Genomic DNA, 22,541 nt, shown 5'->3' with positions numbered 1-22,541 from the left:
TTTTATTATTAACCTACTCAGATACTTATTTAACGACGCAACATTTCGAGTTATAGGTACCTACTTATTTAAATCAGAGTGAAAAAATCAAGGTTACTGCAGTATAACCAAAACAAACAACGGTTGAAACAAATGTACGCAATTTCATTGTAACGTTTGGCTGCGTACCCAGTGCCGAATATTGAAAATTATTGATTCATAGTTTGCCGCAACCGTAGTCTACAAGTTCACGATTGCATTTTATTCTTGCCGAGGTGACAGCAAGTATAAAACCACAACACTTGTGGCACAGGCATCAGTTCCGCAAGGATTATTGGGAGACCACCACGCTACAGACTCCAGAAAAATGGCTTTCGTATACAAGGTAAGTAGCTGAATTATTTTTTAATATTAATAATTTTTTTTGTCGTTAAAATCATTAGATAATGATTGTTCAATTAAGTATCTTATGCCTAGTTATTTAACTGAGTGCAACGAAAAAATTTAAGAATTTTTATTTAAAAGAAATTAATTCATTTAATTTTTTTACAACTAGATACTTAATTTTAAATTATCACTTAAAATGTGTAATTATTGTAATAGATATTCCTTGAAATTCAATCAAAAATTAAATAGGTATGATGTAATATTTTATAAAAAAAATAGGTCTATTTAAGTCATTTAAATAATAGAACCTAATTATCTAACTACTTAATTAATCATTTCCGGTATTGTAAAATTTACCTGTACAATGAGAGTATTCTTTACACACGAAATTGTTGAGTTAAATACAAGATAAAAACAAACATCAAAATAAAAAAAAAAAAACGCAAAATTTTAGAAACCACATAATTATAGGCATTTAATAAATACATAAGAACGTTAGATAAAATAGGATCAACAACTATAATAGGTACCATTTAGCAATTTTTAATTTAATAAAATAACTTATTTTATTTTTTATATTCAAATTAAATTATCTAGTCTCATTAGAAAACTTATCGTAAAATATCATGGTCCGACTTTCTTCGTGGTCGATTATTTTTCATTGTCACTATTGAGTAACAACTTAATAGGGTACTGACCGTGAAGGTCGTCGCTTTTTGTCACCACTGAACTGGAAGTAATAACTCTCACGATCGGATCTAATTCTAACCAACTAGATTTCTATTTCGTTTTTGGATAACTGCGTCTGTGATGTTTTTTCTATTTTATTTTATCAGCACAAAAAAAACAAGTTTAAACTCGTTTATTTGTTTCAGCTTCTCACACCGATCGCATTAGCCACAATTGTGTTGGCAAGCAAAGCTCCCGGAGGTTATTCATACAGTCGGTTCAGTGGGCCCGTTAGTGGTAAAATCATTGAAGTGCAAGTACCTGCAGCTGAAGGTATTCCAGCACAGCAACACGCAGACTACGGCTACGATCACAAAACTGGACAGATACACCCAGACACAGCTCAATACGCACATCTGAAGACTGTTGACTATGTTGTAAGTTTGATTAAACTAAACGATAAGGGCACTAGCCCTGAAGAGTTAATTACATAAGGGCTAATGCTAATGCGCTAACTCTTTAGTGCCGCCACTTAATCAATCCAACAATAAGTTTTGGAAGTGTTGATAGATGAGAAAATAAGAGGAACTTAATCTATTCTGCAATATTTTAGGCCAAACCAGACTACGCCTACTCATATGGTGTCGAAGACCCTCACACCGGTAATCTGCAGAACCACAAGGAGCATCGTGATGGTGACGTCGTGCAGGGTGAATACTCGCTCGTGGAACCCGATGGCTCCATCCGTCTCGTGAGATATACTGCCGACCCCAAGAATGGTTTCCAAGTAATTACATTTGTTTTTTAAAGCGCTGGGCCAGATAGGTACATGACGTATCTACAATTACTTCAACAGCCACCGGCTGATACTCCACCAGGTTTGAAGTATAGGATCCTTGTGTAGCCGAAGCTCCATACTGAGCCACTTGGATACTGATGGTAGTTCCTCGAGAACATATGAGTGTCACAATCTCCTCATCACAAGCAGTCTTCTGATGTGTTCGAAGTGTAAAATTTAACTATACGTGGAGATGATTTAATATACTTTTTGTGCTTACAGGCTACGGTGCATAAGAAAGCAGGCGGTCAACCTCAAAAGCTAGTTCATTACGGCCATCCAATCAAGCAAGCAGAAGACGACTCCAGAGAATACTAGTCCTGTTACGTTCCTATAGTTTAGTCTTTTATACTTTGTTAAATATTTATTAGTTCTTTTTGTTGAATAAAAAGAAATAATACAAACACGTCTTTAATTTACAAACCAAAAACGTTCACATTACATTACAGTTCAGTATGTCGTATCTCATGATTCATTTAAACAGGCTCTTCAACATATCTGGCGTAATCGGAATCACGACAGTATGCGTTCTCTCGCCGGCAATCATCTGTAGAGCTTGCAAGTATCGGAGCTGAAAGAAATATTTTTATCGATATTAATTAATTGTAAGCTCCCTAAGACGTTTACTGAACCTTTTCGCTCTCACTCGACTCCTGGAATGAACGATTTTACACAAAAGTTATATAAGAGATTTAATATAATCAAATGTTAGGATGAAAGTTGGAATCAACTAACCTGCATACAGTAAGGGTTGTCCATAAGCAATTTAGTAGCTTTTTGGAGATTCTTCGTGGATTCTATTTCAGCTTTGGCTACAATTATTTTAGCGTTCGCCAATCGCGATGATTCCGCTTCTGTAGCCATTGTTTTCTGTAATTGCAGTGGTAAACTAATGTCTTTCCTGAAATTGAAAAGTTGATGTACCAAAATTAATATGTATTTTGGACTTGCATAAAGTGGACAAATGGATGGAAACACTATTTGGAAGTCTTATAGTAAGTTATGATGGTGATGATTGCGTTCAGAAGTAGGAATATATTTTTGTGGAATGAAAGTTGATGTAACGACAGGATTTTTTTTGTTTTGTTCGTACTTACACCTCAAATCTAACAATCTTGACTCCCCAGTTGATGGTCAGATTCTTCATGTTTCCAAAGACTTGATAGCTGACAGCTGGTCGGTCGACCAGGATTTCTGATAGTTTCCGAGTTCCCAGAGCATTTCGGAGGGTTGTAGCTGCTAAATATTGAGTAGCCACTCTACAAAAGAAAGGAGAGTCTAATATTCTAACATATTTTCGTCAAAGAGTCATCAGACCACCACAGATGAGGCTCAGTAGGGCTGCCGACTCAGAGTTGCGAACTGCCTAGCGGGTTTATCGCGGCTCCGGCTCGCAAAGCAGGAGTAGGAACGGGGTGATTTTTAGTCAGTCACAGATTTTTGGTCACTACCTCTTGCCTCTTCAAGGCGCACGACTCAGACAAGTAATTGGACGATTATCCGCCTTAAAAAAGAGTAGTGAAGGCAAAAAATATTTCTTACTTATAATCAGCGATGTTGACAACCGCCCAAATTGGATCCTCAATTTTATAGTAGACTACAGCATCCACCGCAACAGTCAAAGCATCTTTAGTTAAAGCCTGTGAAAATATTTAAGTCTTTTGATGACATCGAATCATCAATCGACCCTGACAGTCTACTGTCGGATTATGGACCACCTCTACATAAAAAGGTTTGCTATAACCTCCAGGTCTGGTAGGTTAGAGATATTTAACAACGAAAGCTGCTGCCCAGTCCCTGTTAAATAAGTAGTCTCATATCCATTCGGATCCTATTTGAAATAAATATTTTAATTTTACGCAGCCAAAGCCTTAGCTATCCTGTTTGATAATCATGACGAGATCAAATTCTGTAATATGTACTTTATCCTAAAGATTCTGAAAATTACTCCCTGACAAGAAAATATGTTAAATAGGGTAAGGTAGATAAAATGAATTAACACAGTGTTATTAATTACCTCTTGAGGTGGCACAGCATAACAAATAATTCTCAAGTCGACATACTTGACGGTATCTACACATGGTAGGTATGGGACAAGACCGGGCCCGTAAGCTTTGTTTTTTCGCAATTTTCCATTTCGTAAAATAACCGCTCGTTCAAATTGACGAATTGTCTGTTTTAAAGGAATTAAAATTAATTTGGTATATTATGTGAACTTTGATATGCCAACCTTCAGGAATAAAGGGGCACCACAAGAAGAAAAAGAAGAAGGTAGCGAAGTTGTCGCACGTTTGCATCGATACAATCGCAAGGGGGCAAAAAATCGCCGTGGGCGAGGCTTATAAAGTACAGGTAGGAAAAGGATTAAAAACCAATAAAACGAACGAATATGCAAACTTACCACAAATATGGTAAACAAAGATATCGGAAATGCTATTAATACCAACAGCAGTGATAGTAGTACAAGACACTTTTCAATAATTTTGTCATTATCTGAAAACAAAACGATAAGGATTTTCTGCATCTCTTTTTCTTTTCGAGTTCATTCATCATCTACATAATGGACACTTTAATAAGTATATCTCCTATACTCATTTCATTTACATGTGTTTTGGTTGGTAAGTATATTTTCTCCTAATTTAACATTTTATCCTGGTTGAGGTTGTAACAAGCAGACTAACTTGAACCCCTTTGTAAGAAGAGAAGATTGCGTTAATTTCCACACCAAAGTATTCCTTATTTTTCTTACTATAGGTACCCACGAAACGCCACTAGGAACCCGTTGGGAATCATCATTACCAATTCAAAGTAAGTATTGATAAAACATTTACCTTTACTATTGCATCTGGAGAAATTATAGCCTTCTTGAAATATGTTCGAAGATTGAAGAAGTTCTCTTTCTATTTCAACACCACTCCTTCGTTGATCTTTTTTATCATCAGTTAAATGTAATTTAGAAGATTTAGTACTAGACATTTTGAAATTTATACAATTTGCACATAATGTGTGTACTCAGCTTTCCGCCAGAAAAATAGAGAATGTCATCCTGACATCGGTTACCTACGTAACCGTTGTTCTTCGTTACTTCGTAAAAAGGATTGATTGAATGAAAGTTTGTTTAAGTTTTGTTACTGTGTCTTCGGTCTCACTACAATTAAAAAAATTGGAGCTCTAACGAGGCAGTACCTATATGGTATAACTTTGCATCTTCCTTATTTGGAGGACTATTAAAAATACAGACTTTGGTGAACATCAGATTTTACCCGCTTTGCTACGATTTGATAATTTTATATTACAATTTTGACAGAATTTTTGTTTATTTAAAATAAAACAGGTACCGTATAGCTTAGGTCACTTCTTAATAGTTCTGTTTATAAAATATTTTTCAAGATCGGATCAGTTTTTCTGTAGATTAAATCCTACAAAGAAACAAAGTTAAATAGTCGTACTTCTTTACAATATAGATATAGATAATATTCTTACCGCACGTGCGACAGGAAGGTCCATTGGGAAAGGAAAAAATATTGTTGCTGAGTTATTTGAAGCAAGTGAGCTTAATGTTTGTAAATAACGGAGCTGAAATTAAAAAAGGGGCAGTTGAACTTATATCAATAGATCAAAAGGTGCATTTTAAAAAGTAGCATGTCAACAACGTTTCATTTGGTGCAACGGTCATCGGGCACAAAACAATGTTTTTTAGTGTTTTTGTTTTTTAATTTTTGTGTATATCCACATTTATTTTTATTATTCTTTTTCCTTCTTTCGCGTATATTGTTAGTGCCAAATTTTCTTTCTTTTAACATGAAAAATATTTTCGGAACTTGTTATTATTTTTACCAGCATTATATGTGGATTCTCCATCATCATTTGAGAAGCTTCCTTTAAATTTTCAGCTGCTTTTATTTCACCTTCTGATTCTATTACTTTAGCTTTAGCTATACGAGTACCCTCAGCCTCAGCTGCCATTGCCTTTTGGAGTTCAAAAGGTAAAAATACGTCTTTTCTGGAATTATTACGTATAACGAAAACAACATAATTATTATTATAGAAACAAACCCAATATTTGCCTTAAACTATTTTTTTTAGTATGAACTATGTAGTAGGTTGGGTCAATCTGGCCTAAAAATATTTCAACTGAATCTCGAAAGTGACTTTAACATACGCTTTTTTGAGTAATTTATGAAAATGATTAAAGATAACTAACAAACTAAGTTGTAAAAAAAAATAAGAAACCAATACATTTCAACTCTTTCAATGACAACTCCCCATTTGGAGGTGGTTTTGTCAATCTCCGTTCTGCATTTGTAACTGATACTCTCTCGACGTGTGAGAAGGTTATATAGAGAGTGTTGACCGAGTATATTCCTTAATGTAGCAACGGTGATTAATTCTGTTGCATACCTACAATTGAAGAAAGTCTTAAGTGATAAGAAAATTAAATACACGGCATTCCATTTGAAACTCTATGTTGTATGATATTACTGATTATTTTGGATGTTCAATATACAGTGAAGAGGTTTTCGTATGTGAAAATAAACGACGGCATCAACTGTTACGGTGACAGAGTCTTTTGTTAGAATCTGAAACAGATATTGTTAATTTATTTCATAAATCCGACGTCACGCACAGGTAGCACCGATTTTTCGACAACATAAATCCCATATAATAAAAACTATGTATAAATTATTATTCTGAGTTTGGTGTTAGATCTACAGACATAATGTATTCAAACCTGATTACAATAGTATCAATAACAAGTTAATAATTACTTCATGCGACATCGACCTTTAACCGATTAGCTTCGTACTTGGTGTTGACCTTAACCTCTCAACTATAATGGTTCTAATTGAAACCACTTTCGAAGTTCACCAATAAACAAACAAACAGAACATTGCACAATTAGGTAAGTTCATGGAATATGGACTAATTTTATTACACAGAACGTCTGAAGATTAGTAACCTGATAAATCAAGATGTTAATACAGAGTAAATGTAACCAATTATTTTTTTCATTTTGCACTTTATCAAGTGTTAGCTTAAGGTGAATTTTCAGCTGTTCCAATTTTTTTTTAATTGGACAATCTTGCACTTGTGTCATTGTGACCAAGGGACCAAGAAGCTAGTAGAACATTAAATAAATTTGTGAAAGAAATAGACAATTAGTTATTTACTTCTTGTGGCGGGAGATTAAAAGATTGAGTTCTTAAATCCATCATTTGGATGTCATCGGTGCAAGGGATCACCCATATTATGCCAGGGCCGGCTGGTGAGTCTTTTCGAATCCTTCCAAATCGCATTATAACAGCTCTTTTATATTGTTTTACCACCTAGAGGGAATAAAAACTTTTATGTATTTGGACATTTCGAGTACGCTATAAATCATTAAAGGATTATTAATCTACTGTTATACCTATCTAAGGTATAATTTGTTTATGAAACAAAGTCGTACAGCATTTATACTCGTTGCAAAATGTATGCAAGGTACTAAATCGTCGGTGTGGATTTTTTATACTGCAGTTTGTCAAACTCAGACTACCGACGGAGTTTATCAAAATCAATGATATAGGTACATTAATAATTATATAATATATCGTTTATTTACTTACCCTAAAACATATTAATAGCGAAATAGGAAACAATATTATTGTTATTACAGCCAATATCCGAAAAAATACTTCTTTGCGAGATTCTTTTGAATACTCTGAAATCGAGATGTATGCAAAAATTGTATTATGTTTATCTGGATGTGATATTAACATAAATATAATCATAAATTTAAACATTTTAAGAGTTAAACTATAAGTATATTATCCAAAAAGTACTTAGATAATTTAGCCGTCAGCTATATCTACTTATACATTGTTATACAGGTTAAAGATAAAGGAATTTATGATTTGTATAACATCATTTTGCACACATACACATGCATACATCAACAACCAGTCCACTGCTGGACTACAGGTTTCCTCTACAATGGAGCTGATTTAGTTTATTTTGATTTATTTATATGACAATACTTACTGTTTATTTCAGACGTTGTTGTTCTTATTTGGTCTGATGACGTTTGCTCTGGTGGCAAGATGCGTGAACTCATCGTGCGTTCAGGGGATAAAACCAAACAGAAATTTTCCAAAAAATTATAAACAAACAATGATTTAGGTCACGTCAGCCATTGCTATGTCACTTTCCGAAGGCTGCATTCAAAAATAGGTAAGAAATAAAAGAAGTATGCACTTAATTATTTAATTACAATTTGACTAGAATTAGGTACTTTAAATTACTGCAACCAATGTATTGCCTACAAGTTGATTTGTTGTTGTGAACTTGGTCCAGGGCCTCCCAGGAATGTCTTTAGGAAATCCATCGGAAAGGGAAATATGATAGTCGAATTCTTTTCAGCTGATATCGAACTGAGGGACTGGAGGTACCGCAACTATAATTAAGACAAAAAATACGAATAAAATTAATGGAGAGCACAAGAATCCTAGAATAAGTTATACTCCAGTAACGTTATCTTGAAGTTAAAATATTTTCAATTAGCATCATCATCATCGTCTTATCAGATGAAAGGTATCCACTGCCGAAAATAGGTTTTCCTAATGATTTCCAGATTGATTCATTGGAGGTACCATGCATCAAGCGGCTGTCTGCAACCTTATGTAATATCATTTTATGAATGGACATCCTGCGCTGCGTTTCATTTAATTTAATATTACTTATTTAAGATTTTGGTTTTTACCTGTAACGCCATGGGGTTATCAATCATAACAAGAGAGGCTTCTTTTAAAGCTTTCGACGCTTTGATTTCTCCTTCTGCTGCTATAATCTTGGCTCTTGCTTCACGATCTGCCTCAGCTTCGGCAGCCATTGCTCTTTGTAGTTGCACAGGCAATCGCACGTCTTTTCTGAAATCATTGACACAAACATATGTTTCAAGGGTTCCACGGAAAATTACACAATATTTGTGGAATAGATTTTTGAATCCTATCCTATAACTGTACATATGCCTATATTACATTAAATATTACTTTAAAGGTGCAAACGTCTTGTTCCTTTTTGATAATTATGCTATTAATTCATTCATTGATACCAGACTTGATGAAATGAAATATGTTAAAGTGCAAACTTTCAACCTCGGTAATGAGAATAGCTCCTCAGTGAGACAAAATGGAGAGACTGGAAATGAAAGTCAGTATTTGAGACATATCTATTCCTCCTTGAAATGAAAACGTTGGATTGGATTAGTGATATAAGGATATAAGGATTTTTGGAACTTACTTGGCTTGGAAAGAAGATGTATCGGAAACTTACTTGGTTTGGGAAGATGGGGCAAAAGCATGGTTGTATCCAAATTCTCATTTAAAGGAGAAATACATATGTCGTTGGTATGATTCAGTGAAAAGGTATTCAAATACTGGCTTACATTTCGACCCTCTCCACTTCAACTCCCCAAGGATCAGTGGCTTCATCAAGGCTGGCTTGCATCATGTGACTTATAGCTTCTCTGTCGGATAGCAGCTGCGCCAAGTCCCGCATGCCAAGTACATTGCGAAGTGTGGTTGCAGCTAGCAGACGCGTTGATGCACTGGAAACGGAAACAAATGGTATTAAAGAGAATGTATTCTCAGAAAAATGGCTAGGCTTAATGAGTGATTGAGGTCAGCTGTTGTTTTATATAAATAATAAAACTTTTTAAATAATCGATCGTACCGATAAAATTATCCTAACATTTCTTCAAATTGGTCTATGCCAATTACCCCCTTCCCATTCACCGATTTCCTAACGGCCCTTAAATTTAACCCCAAAAGGCCGGCAACGCACTTGTAACACCTCTGGTGTTACAGGTGTCCATAGGCGGCTGCAATTGTTTAACATCAGGTGATCCGCCTATTCGTTTACCGGTTTATTGCTTAAAAAGTGCCAATAGCTAAGTTACCTGTAGTCAGCAACTCGAACGACTGCATTCAGAGGTTCCTTGATGCGGTAGTAGACGACGGCATCCACAGCTACTGTTACTGAATCTCGCGTCAGGACCTGAAATCATTTAATTCTGGATAAGTATAAAATAATTTAAGATAGGAATTACCTATAATATAACTCATCGAAGTTATCGGGACACTAAGAAAGATAAATATCAACAATATTGAAACTCAGACACAGTACCTATTTCATAATGTCTAAAGGAACAATAAATAATTTAATTGCTCATAAAACTAAATGAACGTGTTTAACCAGAATGAGAAGATGTAATTGTAACTGTGTGCTAGCTACTTGTGCGATGACATTTGCCAAGTTCAAATGTCGTGGGAAGAAGCCGCTCTCTAAGCGACATCACGACATGACTTCTGATTAATTTTATTAAAACATCGCCTAAAAGGAAATTAATGCTAGTGGTGATATAATAACTTTTTACTATTTAAAGTTTGTTTGTTTCACCAATCACGCTGAAAGTACTGAATGTATTTTGATGAAATTTGGTAAACAGACAGGGTATGAACTGATTTGGGTGATAGGATACTTTTTATCCTACGGGGACGCGGGTAAAGCCGCTGACAGAAGCTCTTAAGTAATAAATATAAGCAGCTCTATTACTTAAAAGTCATAATATAACTGATGAAAAGCAGGTCGACCCCTGCGGCGATTTTTAAACTAAGTTATAATCTTCTAAAGTAAACATTTCAGACTAAAATAAATCAACTGTCTTACATGTCGAGAACAGACAACATCTTAATATGTTCATTACCTCACTATCATGATGGTAATTGTTCTAATAGCTAATTTTCAAAGGTTCAAAATTAGTAGCATGCTTCGTACACTAGGTACACTTCATTGTCTGCATCGCCCTTGGATTTCCTTCAGGGTGCTACATTTCACACCATATCTAATCATAATAATTATCTCCTGCCAGAAATGGAATGAACATAAATACTGATTCAAAATGGCTAATTGAAGATGAATCACAATTCACAATGCTCTGTGCAATCTCGGAGCAAGGCCAATCGTAAAATGCAATTTATGTAAACCTCAGACGATGCAGGCATGTAACGGAGCATTCAAGTGTTCAGTATTGCGTTCTGCACTCTTTTATCAAAAGTATTTATAAGTTACTTAATGTTAACGTAAGTGGTAGCAAAAAACTAGGCATTATTATGCCCAAAAAATTAGGTACATGATGTAAAGACGGCCAAAATACGTAATGATCTAGAAGCCACATCTTTTTTGTTCAATTAAATATTTATTATTGAAATTAAAATGTAAGGCTGCTAAATTAATATATTATTAAAAGGTATTATGCTACGCCACGGTTTGTTACACGCTTGTCTAACGATCAAATAAATAGTTTTGACAAGTATAGCTCTAGTTATAGTGGTCCGACAACTTGAAAGCCTAACTAATTCACGTTGCACTCTATCACGATCTTATTGCATTTTAGTAATAGATATATTTCCAACTTTATGCAGTTCACAGATTGAGAAATCTAAACAGTGGATCAAGAAACATTGTTACAGAAGCATATGATCACGTCTCAGTAGAATGTTACATGCCCTAATTCTATCATTACTCGTCTAATCGTCGTTAATTTATCCGGCAAACAAAACGTATTCAGGTCAAACGGGCCGTCTGTTCTCGACAGAACAATGGACAGGTTAAAATAAACTGTCTTGCAACCTTCGTGATATTGACCATATATTTACATATGAACAGCTCTGGGTGTTACCACATTCTGATCAGGATTCGATTGACTGACTTCTGACTGTTCCACAACACAGATGGTGTTGGTCCAAAATGTGCTGTAATTTTGAAAAGTAGTCCAACAGCTGTTTATTGATCTATATCTAAAATAGTGTATTTTTATTTTAGTCATTGTCAGTCATAATGGCCTATAGCTTTTGTTATACTTTGTGGAAAAATTAAATTAATTTATTGCAGAAAGAAATTCAAATACGTATAAGTTTTTTGTTAGGTAGTTTTTGTTAAACTGAAAGTGATTACAATAATTGAATTATACTCAACGTCGTCGTGCTAATAATAAATAAATAAAGTGCTAAAGACCTTATGAAATGTTACGTATGGAAGTCAGTTTACTTGATATATGGAGTGCAAAGTAACGGTGTTTGTTGATTGCAGAGTATCATAACATCTAAGAATTATGATGACGATTGAAACGAGCCAGAACGTATACAAAGTTCCAAGTAGTTATTGGTAGATAATATAATTGAAGAGAATGGCTTTATTTATGTAGTTTAATTCTCATATTTTATGTGTATCTATAGCCTACAATAACTGTGTAGTGAACTCGTTAGAAAACTCCTATTCTTTGAAGACATGGATTCGAATGACGTCGCTATACTAGCAGGTGTTACGAAAAAAACGTCATTACTTACATCAACACATAATAATACAAATGTAATTTATTATTTCTTAAAACCTAACTTAACCTTTGCGATCCTCTAGTAAATAGAAAAGCCTCATACGTTGACAAGTTTGTAGCAAAACATCAACAGCAAAGGCAACGCATTACATCATTTTTGCAGAAAGTCCCTATTTTCCTTTACCCTTCAATGATAGCGTATAAATACAATAAAAAAACCACGTGGCCTATACAATACATCTCTGGTATAGCATTGGTATTGAAAATCGTTAACCCAGTTGTTTTTGACCATTCAGATGGCTACAATTAATTGATGTGGTAGTAAACTATCAATCAAAGTTTTACGACATGTAAAACAAACGTTACTCGTAAACCAATTGTCTGGGAATCAGCCTAGTCGTTATTTGTGGAGGGCAATGATACATTGGGATTTTTTTAGTCATTTCGTACTGTCTGTTTATCAATTCACCCCCACGATCGTTGGCTCGTAGTTAGATTAGCTGAACTGAAATGAAATAATGAACAATGTTTGCAAATTGATATGTAGTAACTAATCTTTTTTGCTTTAAAATATATTAATGTTAAAGAAGAAATAAGAGTTTATTTGTTGAATGATAAAAGGTCTCTCCACGGAATATAAAATCATTTATAACAGTTTAATTTTTACAAAAGCTTTTTTCGCTAAATTAAAAAGAAAATGATCATCTTCTATAATCGAATTCACTTCAACATTTTACTTTTATTTTCAATCTAAAATAAAACTATCTTATTCGATTTGACCATTACTGAAATACATCATTACTAATTCAATTATTTGTTGGTTTCTCGAAAAAAAAAAACAACATAAAAGTGCAACCACAAGATGGCAGAAATTTTTCATTACACAGAGAGCTCGTAAAAATTGATTTTAGCGCGTCTGTTCCGTATTATTGGTGGCGCTGTCTTGGTCAAGTATTTTGAAATGTGCTATAAAATTGAACTGACGTCTTCACTGGTCTGATTAGGATTAAGCCAACATTTTTTATTACGTTCATACCACGAGGTGAGGTAGGAAACTGTAGTATTTACTACTCGTACGGTGATCAGCTGGATACACAGATTGTAGCTGCGTTTCGGCAAAATTGACTAAAGCCTCGTCGCCACTAGGAACACACGTGTCCTTGGCGACATTGGGCGATGTCGGGCGACGTCTGACGACATCGCTGCATTGTTGAAACTGTTCCTTGTCGCACAGTCGATGAAGATTATTGATAGTACCCTATCACTATCATGATAGGGTATAAACGGATTAATATTTAATTATTTAATACACCACAAACATTACCGACGTCGCTTGACATCACCCGATGTCTCCGGGGACACATGTCGCTCGACAAATGTTCCTAGTGGAGACGAGGCTTAAAATTGTAATCACCGAAATGGATTGCCTAATCTATAGGTCTGTAACCGTCTATCATTTCTTTAACAACAGAGAAGGTTCTATATAGACGCGTTTTTTTTTGTGTGAGTATGACGCATACCTTTTTATACAGTAGTCCGATTTTGATACTTCTTTTTTTACCTTTTGTTTCACTTCTGTTTTCTTTTAACTGTGAAGTATTCGACATGATTGTACCAGATTAAGTGGGCTTTGATTTAAAACAGACTTTCTTAGAAAAGATTTTACTTCTTAATACGTAGACCCGTTGAAAAAATTCAAGGAATTCTCATCTAAATCAAGTAAGAAGACTGATTTATAGCAAATATTTATGCAATTATCTTTATTTACGAGTTCAACTGATATAATTGCCTAAATATTATAGAAAGATGTGCATTCTAAATAAATAAATATGCTAATATATTTAAAGTTCCATTTTGTTTATTTTTATACCAAAAGCCGTTGACCGACTGTTGCATGTGAGATTTTATATCCAGATCAAACATGTAGTAAAACGTTGCTAATGGATTGATTTATCCATATCAGACAAACAGATTCAGGCATATCAATCTACTTGTGAGTAATACTTTGATTGCAAAATTCAATCTTATTGCCAAGGAATAAAGAATACCTAAAGGGTAATGAGGATGTTGACTAAAAAGCCTTTATTTTCTTCTAGGGCAATATGTTTGTTTAAACCAACCAGACGTTTGTTTGCTTACTGAATAAAAATAAAAAATGGACAAATAAGCATTGTCTCACGTGAATTAACTGTATAGGATAAAGCAGTTCATTATGCATTCATTGGCCTCTACAAATCCAAGTTTTATTCTATTTATTAAGTTCGTTGTTATTGTAATATATTTCTAAGTTATGTATAGCCCATGAAAGTAAATTTCGAATAAACAAGAAGAAAATAGAACATAAAGACCACATGAAATAAACACGAAGGGATCTTACACTAAATAGTCGACAAGCAAATAATTAATTTGGTATTCAAATGGAAATTATTATAGGAACTTATGAATAGTTTACATTGAAATGTTAATATTAACAGGATCCAAATGGCTATAACTTCTGCTTATGACACAGTGGTACACGGAAAACATAAAATTAAATCCAGATCCATTGAAATGACTTGCATAATTAATGATACAATAAGGATATACAACCAAATCCTAGGGGCTTGATGCTTATTGCATAAAATCGATTTCCTAACATATCTACTTGAAGTGGATAGTTGGGTATGTTTGCCTATTAAAAGTAAATTAAGTGACAACGAAGAGCTAGATTGACTTTGAACCATGAAATAAGAACAAAGAGGCGATGCCATAATGTGATTGTGCACTGTGACAAAAAAAAGCGGCCTGCCCAATGATATTATAAGTGTTCAGAAAGTAGTACATATATTTATTAAAATGTGGACAATTAGCAACATTTTTGTAGTATGGGAGCGCTAGATGGAAAATAGAGAATGGCGTGGCTTGTAACTATTTTTTTTTGCTTCGGGCTCTGAACCAATAACGTGACAATGAATTAAAATTGATCTAATAATAAGGTGTGACAATAATGGTTAATTATCATCAAAGATGAAAGATTTTAATTACAAAAATCTATATAAATAAAATTATCCTCACAAATTAGTCTCATATCATAGTAAAGTCTCACTACACTAACAAATATAACTAAGTACTTAAACGACCTATCAACCCTTACCTTAATTATTGTTTGTAAACATTAAAACTAGCATTTCTTATCTGTAATTTTTACTAAGTTGACACTTACCTCTTGGGGAGGGACATCAAAAGACACAGTACGCAGGTCTACTTTCCTATAAGTGTCAATACATGGTAGTACGAAGAACAAACCAGGCCCTCTTGCACCTCCCTTTCTTAGCCGACCTAGCCGAAATATTACTGCTCTTTCGAATTCTTGTACCACCTGAAAAAGTAGTGTGGTTATGTTAGTAAAATGATATAACATTTTTTTTCTGTTATGTTTTCTCTTATGGTGATTATGGTGCCGATCTAGTGATTTTTAAACGGTTTTATTTAGCTCGACCTATTTGTTTTTTTTGGGTCTTTAGTAATTGGAATTTCTCCCCTTTCCTGACGAAAGATCGATGTGATATTAAAACCGTTTAAAATAAAATCTACTTTTTATATATTACTGAAAATATTAATAGTTTGCTTTATATACACGGTTACATTAAATAAATCTACATGAAATATAAACTTAAATAAGTAATAAATAAATGTGTACAACCTAAAATTATTTAAAACTAAAACAAAGAAAATTTTAAAAATCCCTTCAATAGGCGCCAAAGTAAAGTACTCATTTGATTACTTGAAAAAAGATTAACATAAATGATTTCAATTAACTTTTACTACACTTTAATACAGAGATTATACCAAATAAACTAGTACCAAATACAAATAAATTAGTAACAATGAATAAAATAATGAAACTTTTCCTTCATTCCATATCCAAAAGTGAACGTGTTTAAAATTCAACGAATTTGAAGCGAATAATAATCGACAGGCGATGATCGACATTATGCATGAGTTAGATGGTGTTATTATTTATATTAATTACTAAAATACCTTGAAACACTCGAACAGTGAAAACGGGAAGGTGATGATCACGAGCAGGAACGATAAAAACGTTGCGAACCGTTCTATACATCCCACTGCCTCTGGATTCGCTGCCACACACAAAAAATATTCGTAATTAATTTTCAAGATCACCACTGTCACTGAACCCTATATTTTTTTTAAATATTGCCACTATATTATTTTTCTATCACATATACACTGACAGTCCCAAAAAAATCGCATTTCGAACAAAACGGTTAATATCGACGTCGCAAGCGCAAATTATTTGTTAAGCCTCCTTGCAAGCTTCACTCTTATTGTCAAGGTACTTACGCATTTGTATCGTGATAGCGCAAGAAGTACCCGTATCGCAATCTAAAATATTCAAATGTTCAAAATTAGAGCTTATTTAATAATTTGTTGTTGGACAAGCGCACAAAGTTCAGTGTTTACTCACGACTGGGCACGTTGTCACGCCTAGTGCTTATCGTTCTTAGCTCCGTGCGCATTTTGAGAGCTCACCGTACCTTACTGTGTTATTATGTTATTGTTATATCGGAGGGAGGAGCAATAAATTCGCAATAATAGCGTTTTACTCGACTAACAATCACGGACTGCGCTGACATACGGTGTAACTTACTGTCAGAAGAGTCCAGCTGTTTACACGACCCAAAAACTACACTGATTCCAACTAAAAATATCAATTACAATGCGATGTTCCACAACAATAAGAAAGCTATAAATCACCGTTGATAGCGTTTAGTGAAAATGTATTTACGTATTTCGAGGTAGCACTCCACTTCCCCCGAGTCCTTGTCGTAGCAACCGAAATCCATGTGGTACAAGGGCTCGCGAAATGTTAAACGCATTGACCGGTTTGTCAATCGTGGTAAAGTGGTCGTGTCTTCTAACCGCTGTCTATATTGATACTAAGGTGAGACGCGCGGAAGATCAGGTTGTTGATAAAAATAAATAAATAACGCACTTTGAGCCATAACGATGGGCGGGCGCGGGCGTACACTGGACCGCGGTGCTCCAAATTGTGAGAATTAGGTATATTGGGGCGTTTCATGCGCCGCTGCACTACGTAAATTATAACAGGATGTTTGGATAATAAGTACGGGAATATCAGATTGTTTTACGACATCGCGCGAGCTCCGGATCTAAAGACGAGTCATTATGAAGAGTACCAACTGATTTTATGTTTCAAATGTAAAAATGATGTTGATGTCTATTTTCAGTATTCATCATAATGTATGGCGGTCGTTTAAATGAGGAACAGCTGTGTAGTGTAGTGTAGCCTGTATAAACTATAAATTATTTACATCGCAAATCAATTCGGTGTCTAAATATTGTACAGCAGTTATGATAATATCTAATTTGTTTACTGATCTCATTACAGCTTTGATTTACACTGCTTCAACTCTCGTCACTTATAATGTTTATGTACTAGGTATACTAAGGCTGTGTTCACAAGAACCAGAGAAAATATATTACTAAAAAACAAAGCATAAAATTAATAGAGTACAAGAAAAAGTTAAAATACATAGATGGTTTGATATTCCCATCTTAGTGTGTCCCAAATTGATCGTTCTCGATTGAGTGCTATCGAAATAGGAATCAATATTCATATAGTAGTTATTTAAACTTATACACATACTATTAGGCTTTAAGCATATACACTTAGTTTCGTAGTGTATAAATAAAGCATATTATCATAATAGAGAACAAACAGTAGTGTTAAAAATATGATTTTTGTTGTAAATCTCAAGTAGGTCACAGCTCTATCAAAGTCGGTCGAACTCAGGCGCACAACACAATCTTTGATCTTTGTCTGACATCGTCAGTTTATATACTACGGCTATTTTTGTTCTTACCTACAGTTACTACAGTAAAATTAATGACATAATGGAATATCAATCCTAATTAAAAACAGACTCCTGTCGTTCATAAGAGCAGTCACATTAAAAAAAAAGAAACCTTATATGGAATAAAAATTTCATCCTTTTATTTTTTCAAGAACTAAATACTGACTATTTGCACTGTCGACGCTATTCTTATGCAGATGTGCACACACCCGTATGTTTAAATACTTTTGCAAACACGAATAGATAAATGGACTGCACTGAGTTCTAATCTCAGCTAGAATAAACTTTTAAATTACTCTCTAGGTTCCTGACCTTTCTGCTTCGCAGCTGCGGACTACCTAGCGGGTTTACCGAGACTACGGCTCGAAAAGCAGGAGTTAGAACGAGGTGATTTTTAGTCAGCAAGAGACTGATACTACCTCTCATCTCGCCCAAGGCGGGAGAAGTAATTGGATGTTTTTCCCCCTCAAAAAAGATTCCTGACCTGTGCGAATGTGAACCAAAACATTGAGCTCATATGGAGCTAAAATTACACTTTACCTAGATACTATGAGTATCCACACAAAAATACGTTGAGCTCTAGGTATTAAGGAATTTGTTTACTGACGTCGTTAATTAGGTTAACAAACTAGACGTCGACGGCTAATAATAACTGTTTGAGATCAATAACTCAACGACCAACCGTCTGTCTGGGGGATTGGTAGTGGCTTCGAAAGTGGTTTTATAGAAAAAAAAAATTTTTAATTTGGTGATGTTGATTTGTATGATAATTATTAAGTTTACTAAGATATTTATTAACCTCTTGTAAGCCGTAAATAAGACAACAATAGAAAACACATTGTTCTCTATTAAATTAACTAAAAATAACGGTTTACTCACGTAAATATATTCAGCTATGTAAAAGCTCTGAGTAGGCTCAGCCTACTTAGGAGCAGAGCTTTTACCACGTCTACACAGGCTGCTGATGAGGAAGAGTCCCTCTGTGACTCGAAACTAGTAGAGCTTTTTTCAGTACATTTACGTGAGTAAACCGTTATTTTTAGTTAATTTAGTATGACTCACGATAGTTTAATTTAAAAATACTCTCTCCACTCTTTTAAACACCTACAAGAACTAACTAAAACTAAATACGAACGCAATAATCTAAAATCGATCCATCAACGCGTAATTAACACAAGCGCTTATAAATTACCGACATATAATCGAATTAAGACTCGATTCAAACTATCTAGCACTGTCAGTCTGATTGATTGACCAACAGGTCCACAGATGTTTTAACTGATTGACATTAAACAGTGTTCTTTTTCTACAGGAAAAACGTTAGCAGTTAGAATGCGTCAAATAAATTCTAGAGATTCAACTTTATTGAGAAATCTCTTTGATCAGTTTTATAGGGCATTTGTTTATACAAAACATGATATTACGTCGTATTTCCTTGAAGGGGTAAGCAGTGGTGGATGTTTTAGCCCCTGGTATACAGATTTAAGTGAGACACAATATATTTACTATTGTATTTCATAACTCCTTACGTAACGTAGATCTACGCGAGCCATACTTAATGTATTTTAATTGTATCTCATTTGAGTCAGCCTGTACTGGCAGTCAAGAGAATAAACAAGCATCTATACCTTTATCCAGTATGGTTATAACTCCAGTATAATAGAAGGAAAACTTATTAGGTACTATACGAATACATCACCCATTAACCATATTCCAATCCCTGTACTTATTATATGTGCATGGTGCACAGTAAAATTATTTTGACCAACCTGGAAATCGAACCCAAAACACTACGACATATACACAAGACTTACACACACATCTCATGTGTATACTACAGGCACAAACATATAATATGTATGTACGTTCGTACTATGTCATAATTTCATTGCACAACGTTACAAACATTAGCGAATCGTGGGGATACATCGTCTATTGTTTTATTCTCGTCTATTCAATCGCAACTAATCGAATAGAATAGACGAAGACACACGTTTTTCTACTTCATTGAATATCTTTTATGAACATTTTGTTTGGCGATTGAAAACGAATATCAAGTTTAATTTGTTATGTGAGAAATATTAGACAAATGGACAATAACATTTTTGTAATATTTTGGGTATATTGTACAATGAGCACACATTTTGAAGACCAGATATTTTGAAACCAGTAAATCAGTCACAGAAAAATGATGACTGAGTTTTTATTTGCCCTTCAGGGATCCACTGGGATATGAATGATACATTTCCTATGCCTAAACTTTTTTTTCTTTTTAATTTTAGGAACTTTTATACCGCATATATCCCATCGTAGCCTAAAAAGTATATGAATCAACCAGAGATCAACGAATCAAAGCCATGAATTTGAACAAAATTCACATTCCATCAACAAGTAGTGTATGTCGTCGAAAACACCATACCGACAGTGTCTCAATTTAATTTTCAACTACTCTTCACGCTTACGATGACGTCATTGATGTCTCAATCCTATCTGACGTCTACATCACCCACCTAGTACGCAAATTGTCAGGTTTTTTGCATAAGTGGTGACAAGATGTCCACCGCATTCGTGCATGTCCCAGAGTAACCCATTTCCGTCAGCTACCAAGTCGCAATGCATGTTGATAAGCAGTTCATACACTCCACATGCATGTGTATCTGGGGTTTCTAAATTGCTAGTCATGTACTGGACTGGCATACTGATATGTTCACTAAGAAGAATTAAATGAGAAGTTTCATGGTATTAGAAATCATTAAGTTCGTTTCTTTATGAAATGGCTTAGCATAATTACTTTTTAATGCTGTCTTTGATAATTTAAAGCCCTATAATTTTAATTAAAGTCTGGAAGAGCCAGGCTTCGGCACCAATGGGCCGGTTCGATCGGAGCAAAACCACGATTTTATCCCCGATTACCCAAACAACCCAAAAGCCGGCAATGCATTTGTGTTTCGGGTGTCCTTAAACAGCGGCGATTGCTTACCATCAGGTGATCCGTCAGATCGTTTACCAGCTTACAACATAAAAAAATAAATAAAGAAAACCACAAGTAAAATAAATTTCGCAACGAATTTCTCGGAGCTTGTTCAATTTCAACTTCCTATTGTTATGTTATAAAATAAACAAGACGCGGTTATTGGTTCATTCAATAAATAAACAGTCAATCAATCAGATCGCTCGACATAAGTTTAGACATTTTGAATGTCAGTATTTTTTTTTTAAGTTTGCAACGTTCCAGATATTGGAAATGGATATTGATTGCTCCTGTTCAAAATTGTATATTTACAGTTGAATAAAGTCGTACTTTCAAAGGAGAAGCCACCTTTAACATTAGTTATATGACATTTTGGTAACGTACTCAGTTCTCTATAGGTATTTCCTTTGATTTTTTACATCATTATCTTTAACTGTCGATTGGTGAACAAAAGCAAACCGATACTGTGGTCCCAATGCACATTGTTTTTTAAGAGATTGCTCGTATGCTTATCATCTCTACACGTGACCAGAAGGCTGGCTATTTCTTCGATCAGAAGATAAGCATTGCCATTCAACGAGGCAATGCGGCCAGTCTGCTGAGAACATTTCCAAATGACAGTGATGCGAACGCGTACTTCGACGCCTAAATCATTTTTTCTTTATTTTAGTTTTAAGTTAAAGTAAGTTTATTAGGTACTTATTTAAGTTTTTATTTCTTATGAATACTAATAATACAGTCCTATATAATTTTCAGACACTGCTTTAAATGGAACTTTTGCATCTGAATGTTATCGTGTACGTCTATAATTCAGGATGCGTAACAAGTTTACCAGATGTATTGCAGGATATGTTTTGATATTTAGTGACTGGCGGCTAGCGAGCTAGTCTCTAGACATACATTTTATGATCATTTTATCACGTCACACTAAAATTTTATGGCTATATAAACGGTATGTCATATTTCACGAATATACTCGAGTAACACTATAATCATATTGAATGAAACTATTGAAATATTATATATTAATTAATAATTAATTAATTAACTTCGGATAATTTGGCCTCCAGTGACCTCACACAACGAAATAGAACGCAAACGTTGTTTAACGTCGGTTTTCTATGAGGCCTTGGTATTACCCCGGTCGAGCCGGCCCATTCGTACCGAAGCATGGCTCTCTCACACTTAAAAACAGACGAAGTTCAGACAATCGTGTTGCTGTAACCTATCATGTTCATGTCGAGCTGTCTGTTACAGCTTGGCCTAATGATATCCTGCTCTATCTTCTCTTAAGCTGAGCTTATAAAAATCTGCATTCTCTTCTATTTGGTAAACACTTACACAACAAAGAACTATATCATCGCAGACACATATCTACACATCATTCTCTTTCATTACACACGCCTCAGAATTTACATCCACTCATTGCCAGCAATAAAGTTGATT

At 34.5% G+C, this 22,541-nt stretch overlaps 4 protein-coding genes across 8 annotated transcripts; 1 reads left to right on the top strand and 3 right to left on the bottom strand.

The window, feature by feature from the left end:
* Window positions 1–145: 145 nt before the first annotated feature.
* Window positions 146–2,277, top strand: LOC118261945 (cuticle protein 8). Its single transcript, XM_035573003.2, has 4 exons — window positions 146–364; window positions 1,242–1,472; window positions 1,649–1,822; window positions 2,096–2,277. Exons 1-4 carry the CDS (start codon window positions 347–349, stop codon window positions 2,189–2,191), a joined length of 519 nt encoding a protein of 172 aa, XP_035428896.2. The 5' UTR covers window positions 146–346; the 3' UTR covers window positions 2,192–2,277.
* On the bottom strand, window positions 2,272–4,875 carry LOC118261943 (stomatin-like). The gene is made up of 7 exons (XM_035573000.2): window positions 4,705–4,875; window positions 4,275–4,366; window positions 3,891–4,046; window positions 3,416–3,513; window positions 2,971–3,132; window positions 2,609–2,774; window positions 2,272–2,444 (listed from the first exon to the last, which is right to left on the bottom strand). The coding sequence occupies exons 1-7, from the start codon at window positions 4,847–4,849 to the stop codon at window positions 2,346–2,348; spliced, it is 918 nt and encodes a 305-aa protein (XP_035428893.2). The 5' UTR covers window positions 4,850–4,875; the 3' UTR covers window positions 2,272–2,345.
* On the bottom strand, window positions 4,873–8,095 carry LOC118261906 (stomatin-like). Of its 3 annotated transcripts, none has more exons than XM_035572938.2 (9): window positions 7,895–8,095; window positions 7,480–7,574; window positions 7,045–7,200; window positions 6,356–6,453; window positions 6,113–6,274; window positions 5,711–5,876; window positions 5,357–5,449; window positions 5,212–5,292; window positions 4,873–5,021 (listed from the first exon to the last, which is right to left on the bottom strand). In XM_035572938.2, the coding sequence occupies exons 1-8, from the start codon at window positions 7,965–7,967 to the stop codon at window positions 5,245–5,247; spliced, it is 891 nt and encodes a 296-aa protein (XP_035428831.1). In that variant the 5' UTR covers window positions 7,968–8,095; the 3' UTR covers window positions 4,873–5,021; window positions 5,212–5,244. The 3 variants fall into 3 exon arrangements, 2 of the variants coding, with proteins under 2 accessions (XP_035428831.1, XP_035428832.1); XR_007706537.1 differs by having other exon boundaries at window positions 4,885–5,021; window positions 5,137–5,292; XM_035572939.2 differs by lacking the exon at window positions 5,212–5,292 and having other exon boundaries at window positions 4,877–5,021.
* A 5-nt stretch (window positions 8,096–8,100) lies between these two features.
* Window positions 8,101–17,393, bottom strand: LOC118261942 (band 7 protein AGAP004871-like). Of its 3 annotated transcripts, none has more exons than XM_035572996.2 (8): window positions 17,035–17,393; window positions 16,590–16,631; window positions 16,266–16,366; window positions 15,448–15,603; window positions 9,810–9,907; window positions 9,297–9,458; window positions 8,613–8,778; window positions 8,101–8,306 (listed from the first exon to the last, which is right to left on the bottom strand). In XM_035572996.2, the coding sequence occupies exons 1-8, from the start codon at window positions 17,123–17,125 to the stop codon at window positions 8,172–8,174; spliced, it is 951 nt and encodes a 316-aa protein (XP_035428889.1). In that variant the 5' UTR covers window positions 17,126–17,393; the 3' UTR covers window positions 8,101–8,171. The 3 variants fall into 3 exon arrangements, with proteins under 3 accessions (XP_035428889.1, XP_035428890.1, XP_035428891.1); XM_035572997.2 differs by having other exon boundaries at window positions 16,714–17,344; XM_035572998.2 differs by lacking the exon at window positions 16,590–16,631 and having other exon boundaries at window positions 17,035–17,340.
* Window positions 17,394–22,541: the final 5,148 nt, after the last annotated feature.

This window comes from Spodoptera frugiperda, chromosome 20, assembly GCF_023101765.2.
Source record: "Spodoptera frugiperda isolate SF20-4 chromosome 20, AGI-APGP_CSIRO_Sfru_2.0, whole genome shotgun sequence".
NCBI lineage: Eukaryota > Metazoa > Arthropoda > Insecta > Lepidoptera > Noctuidae > Spodoptera > Spodoptera frugiperda.
Note: the sequence above shows the minus strand (reverse complement) of the source record. Positions and strands in the feature narration are given on the sequence as shown.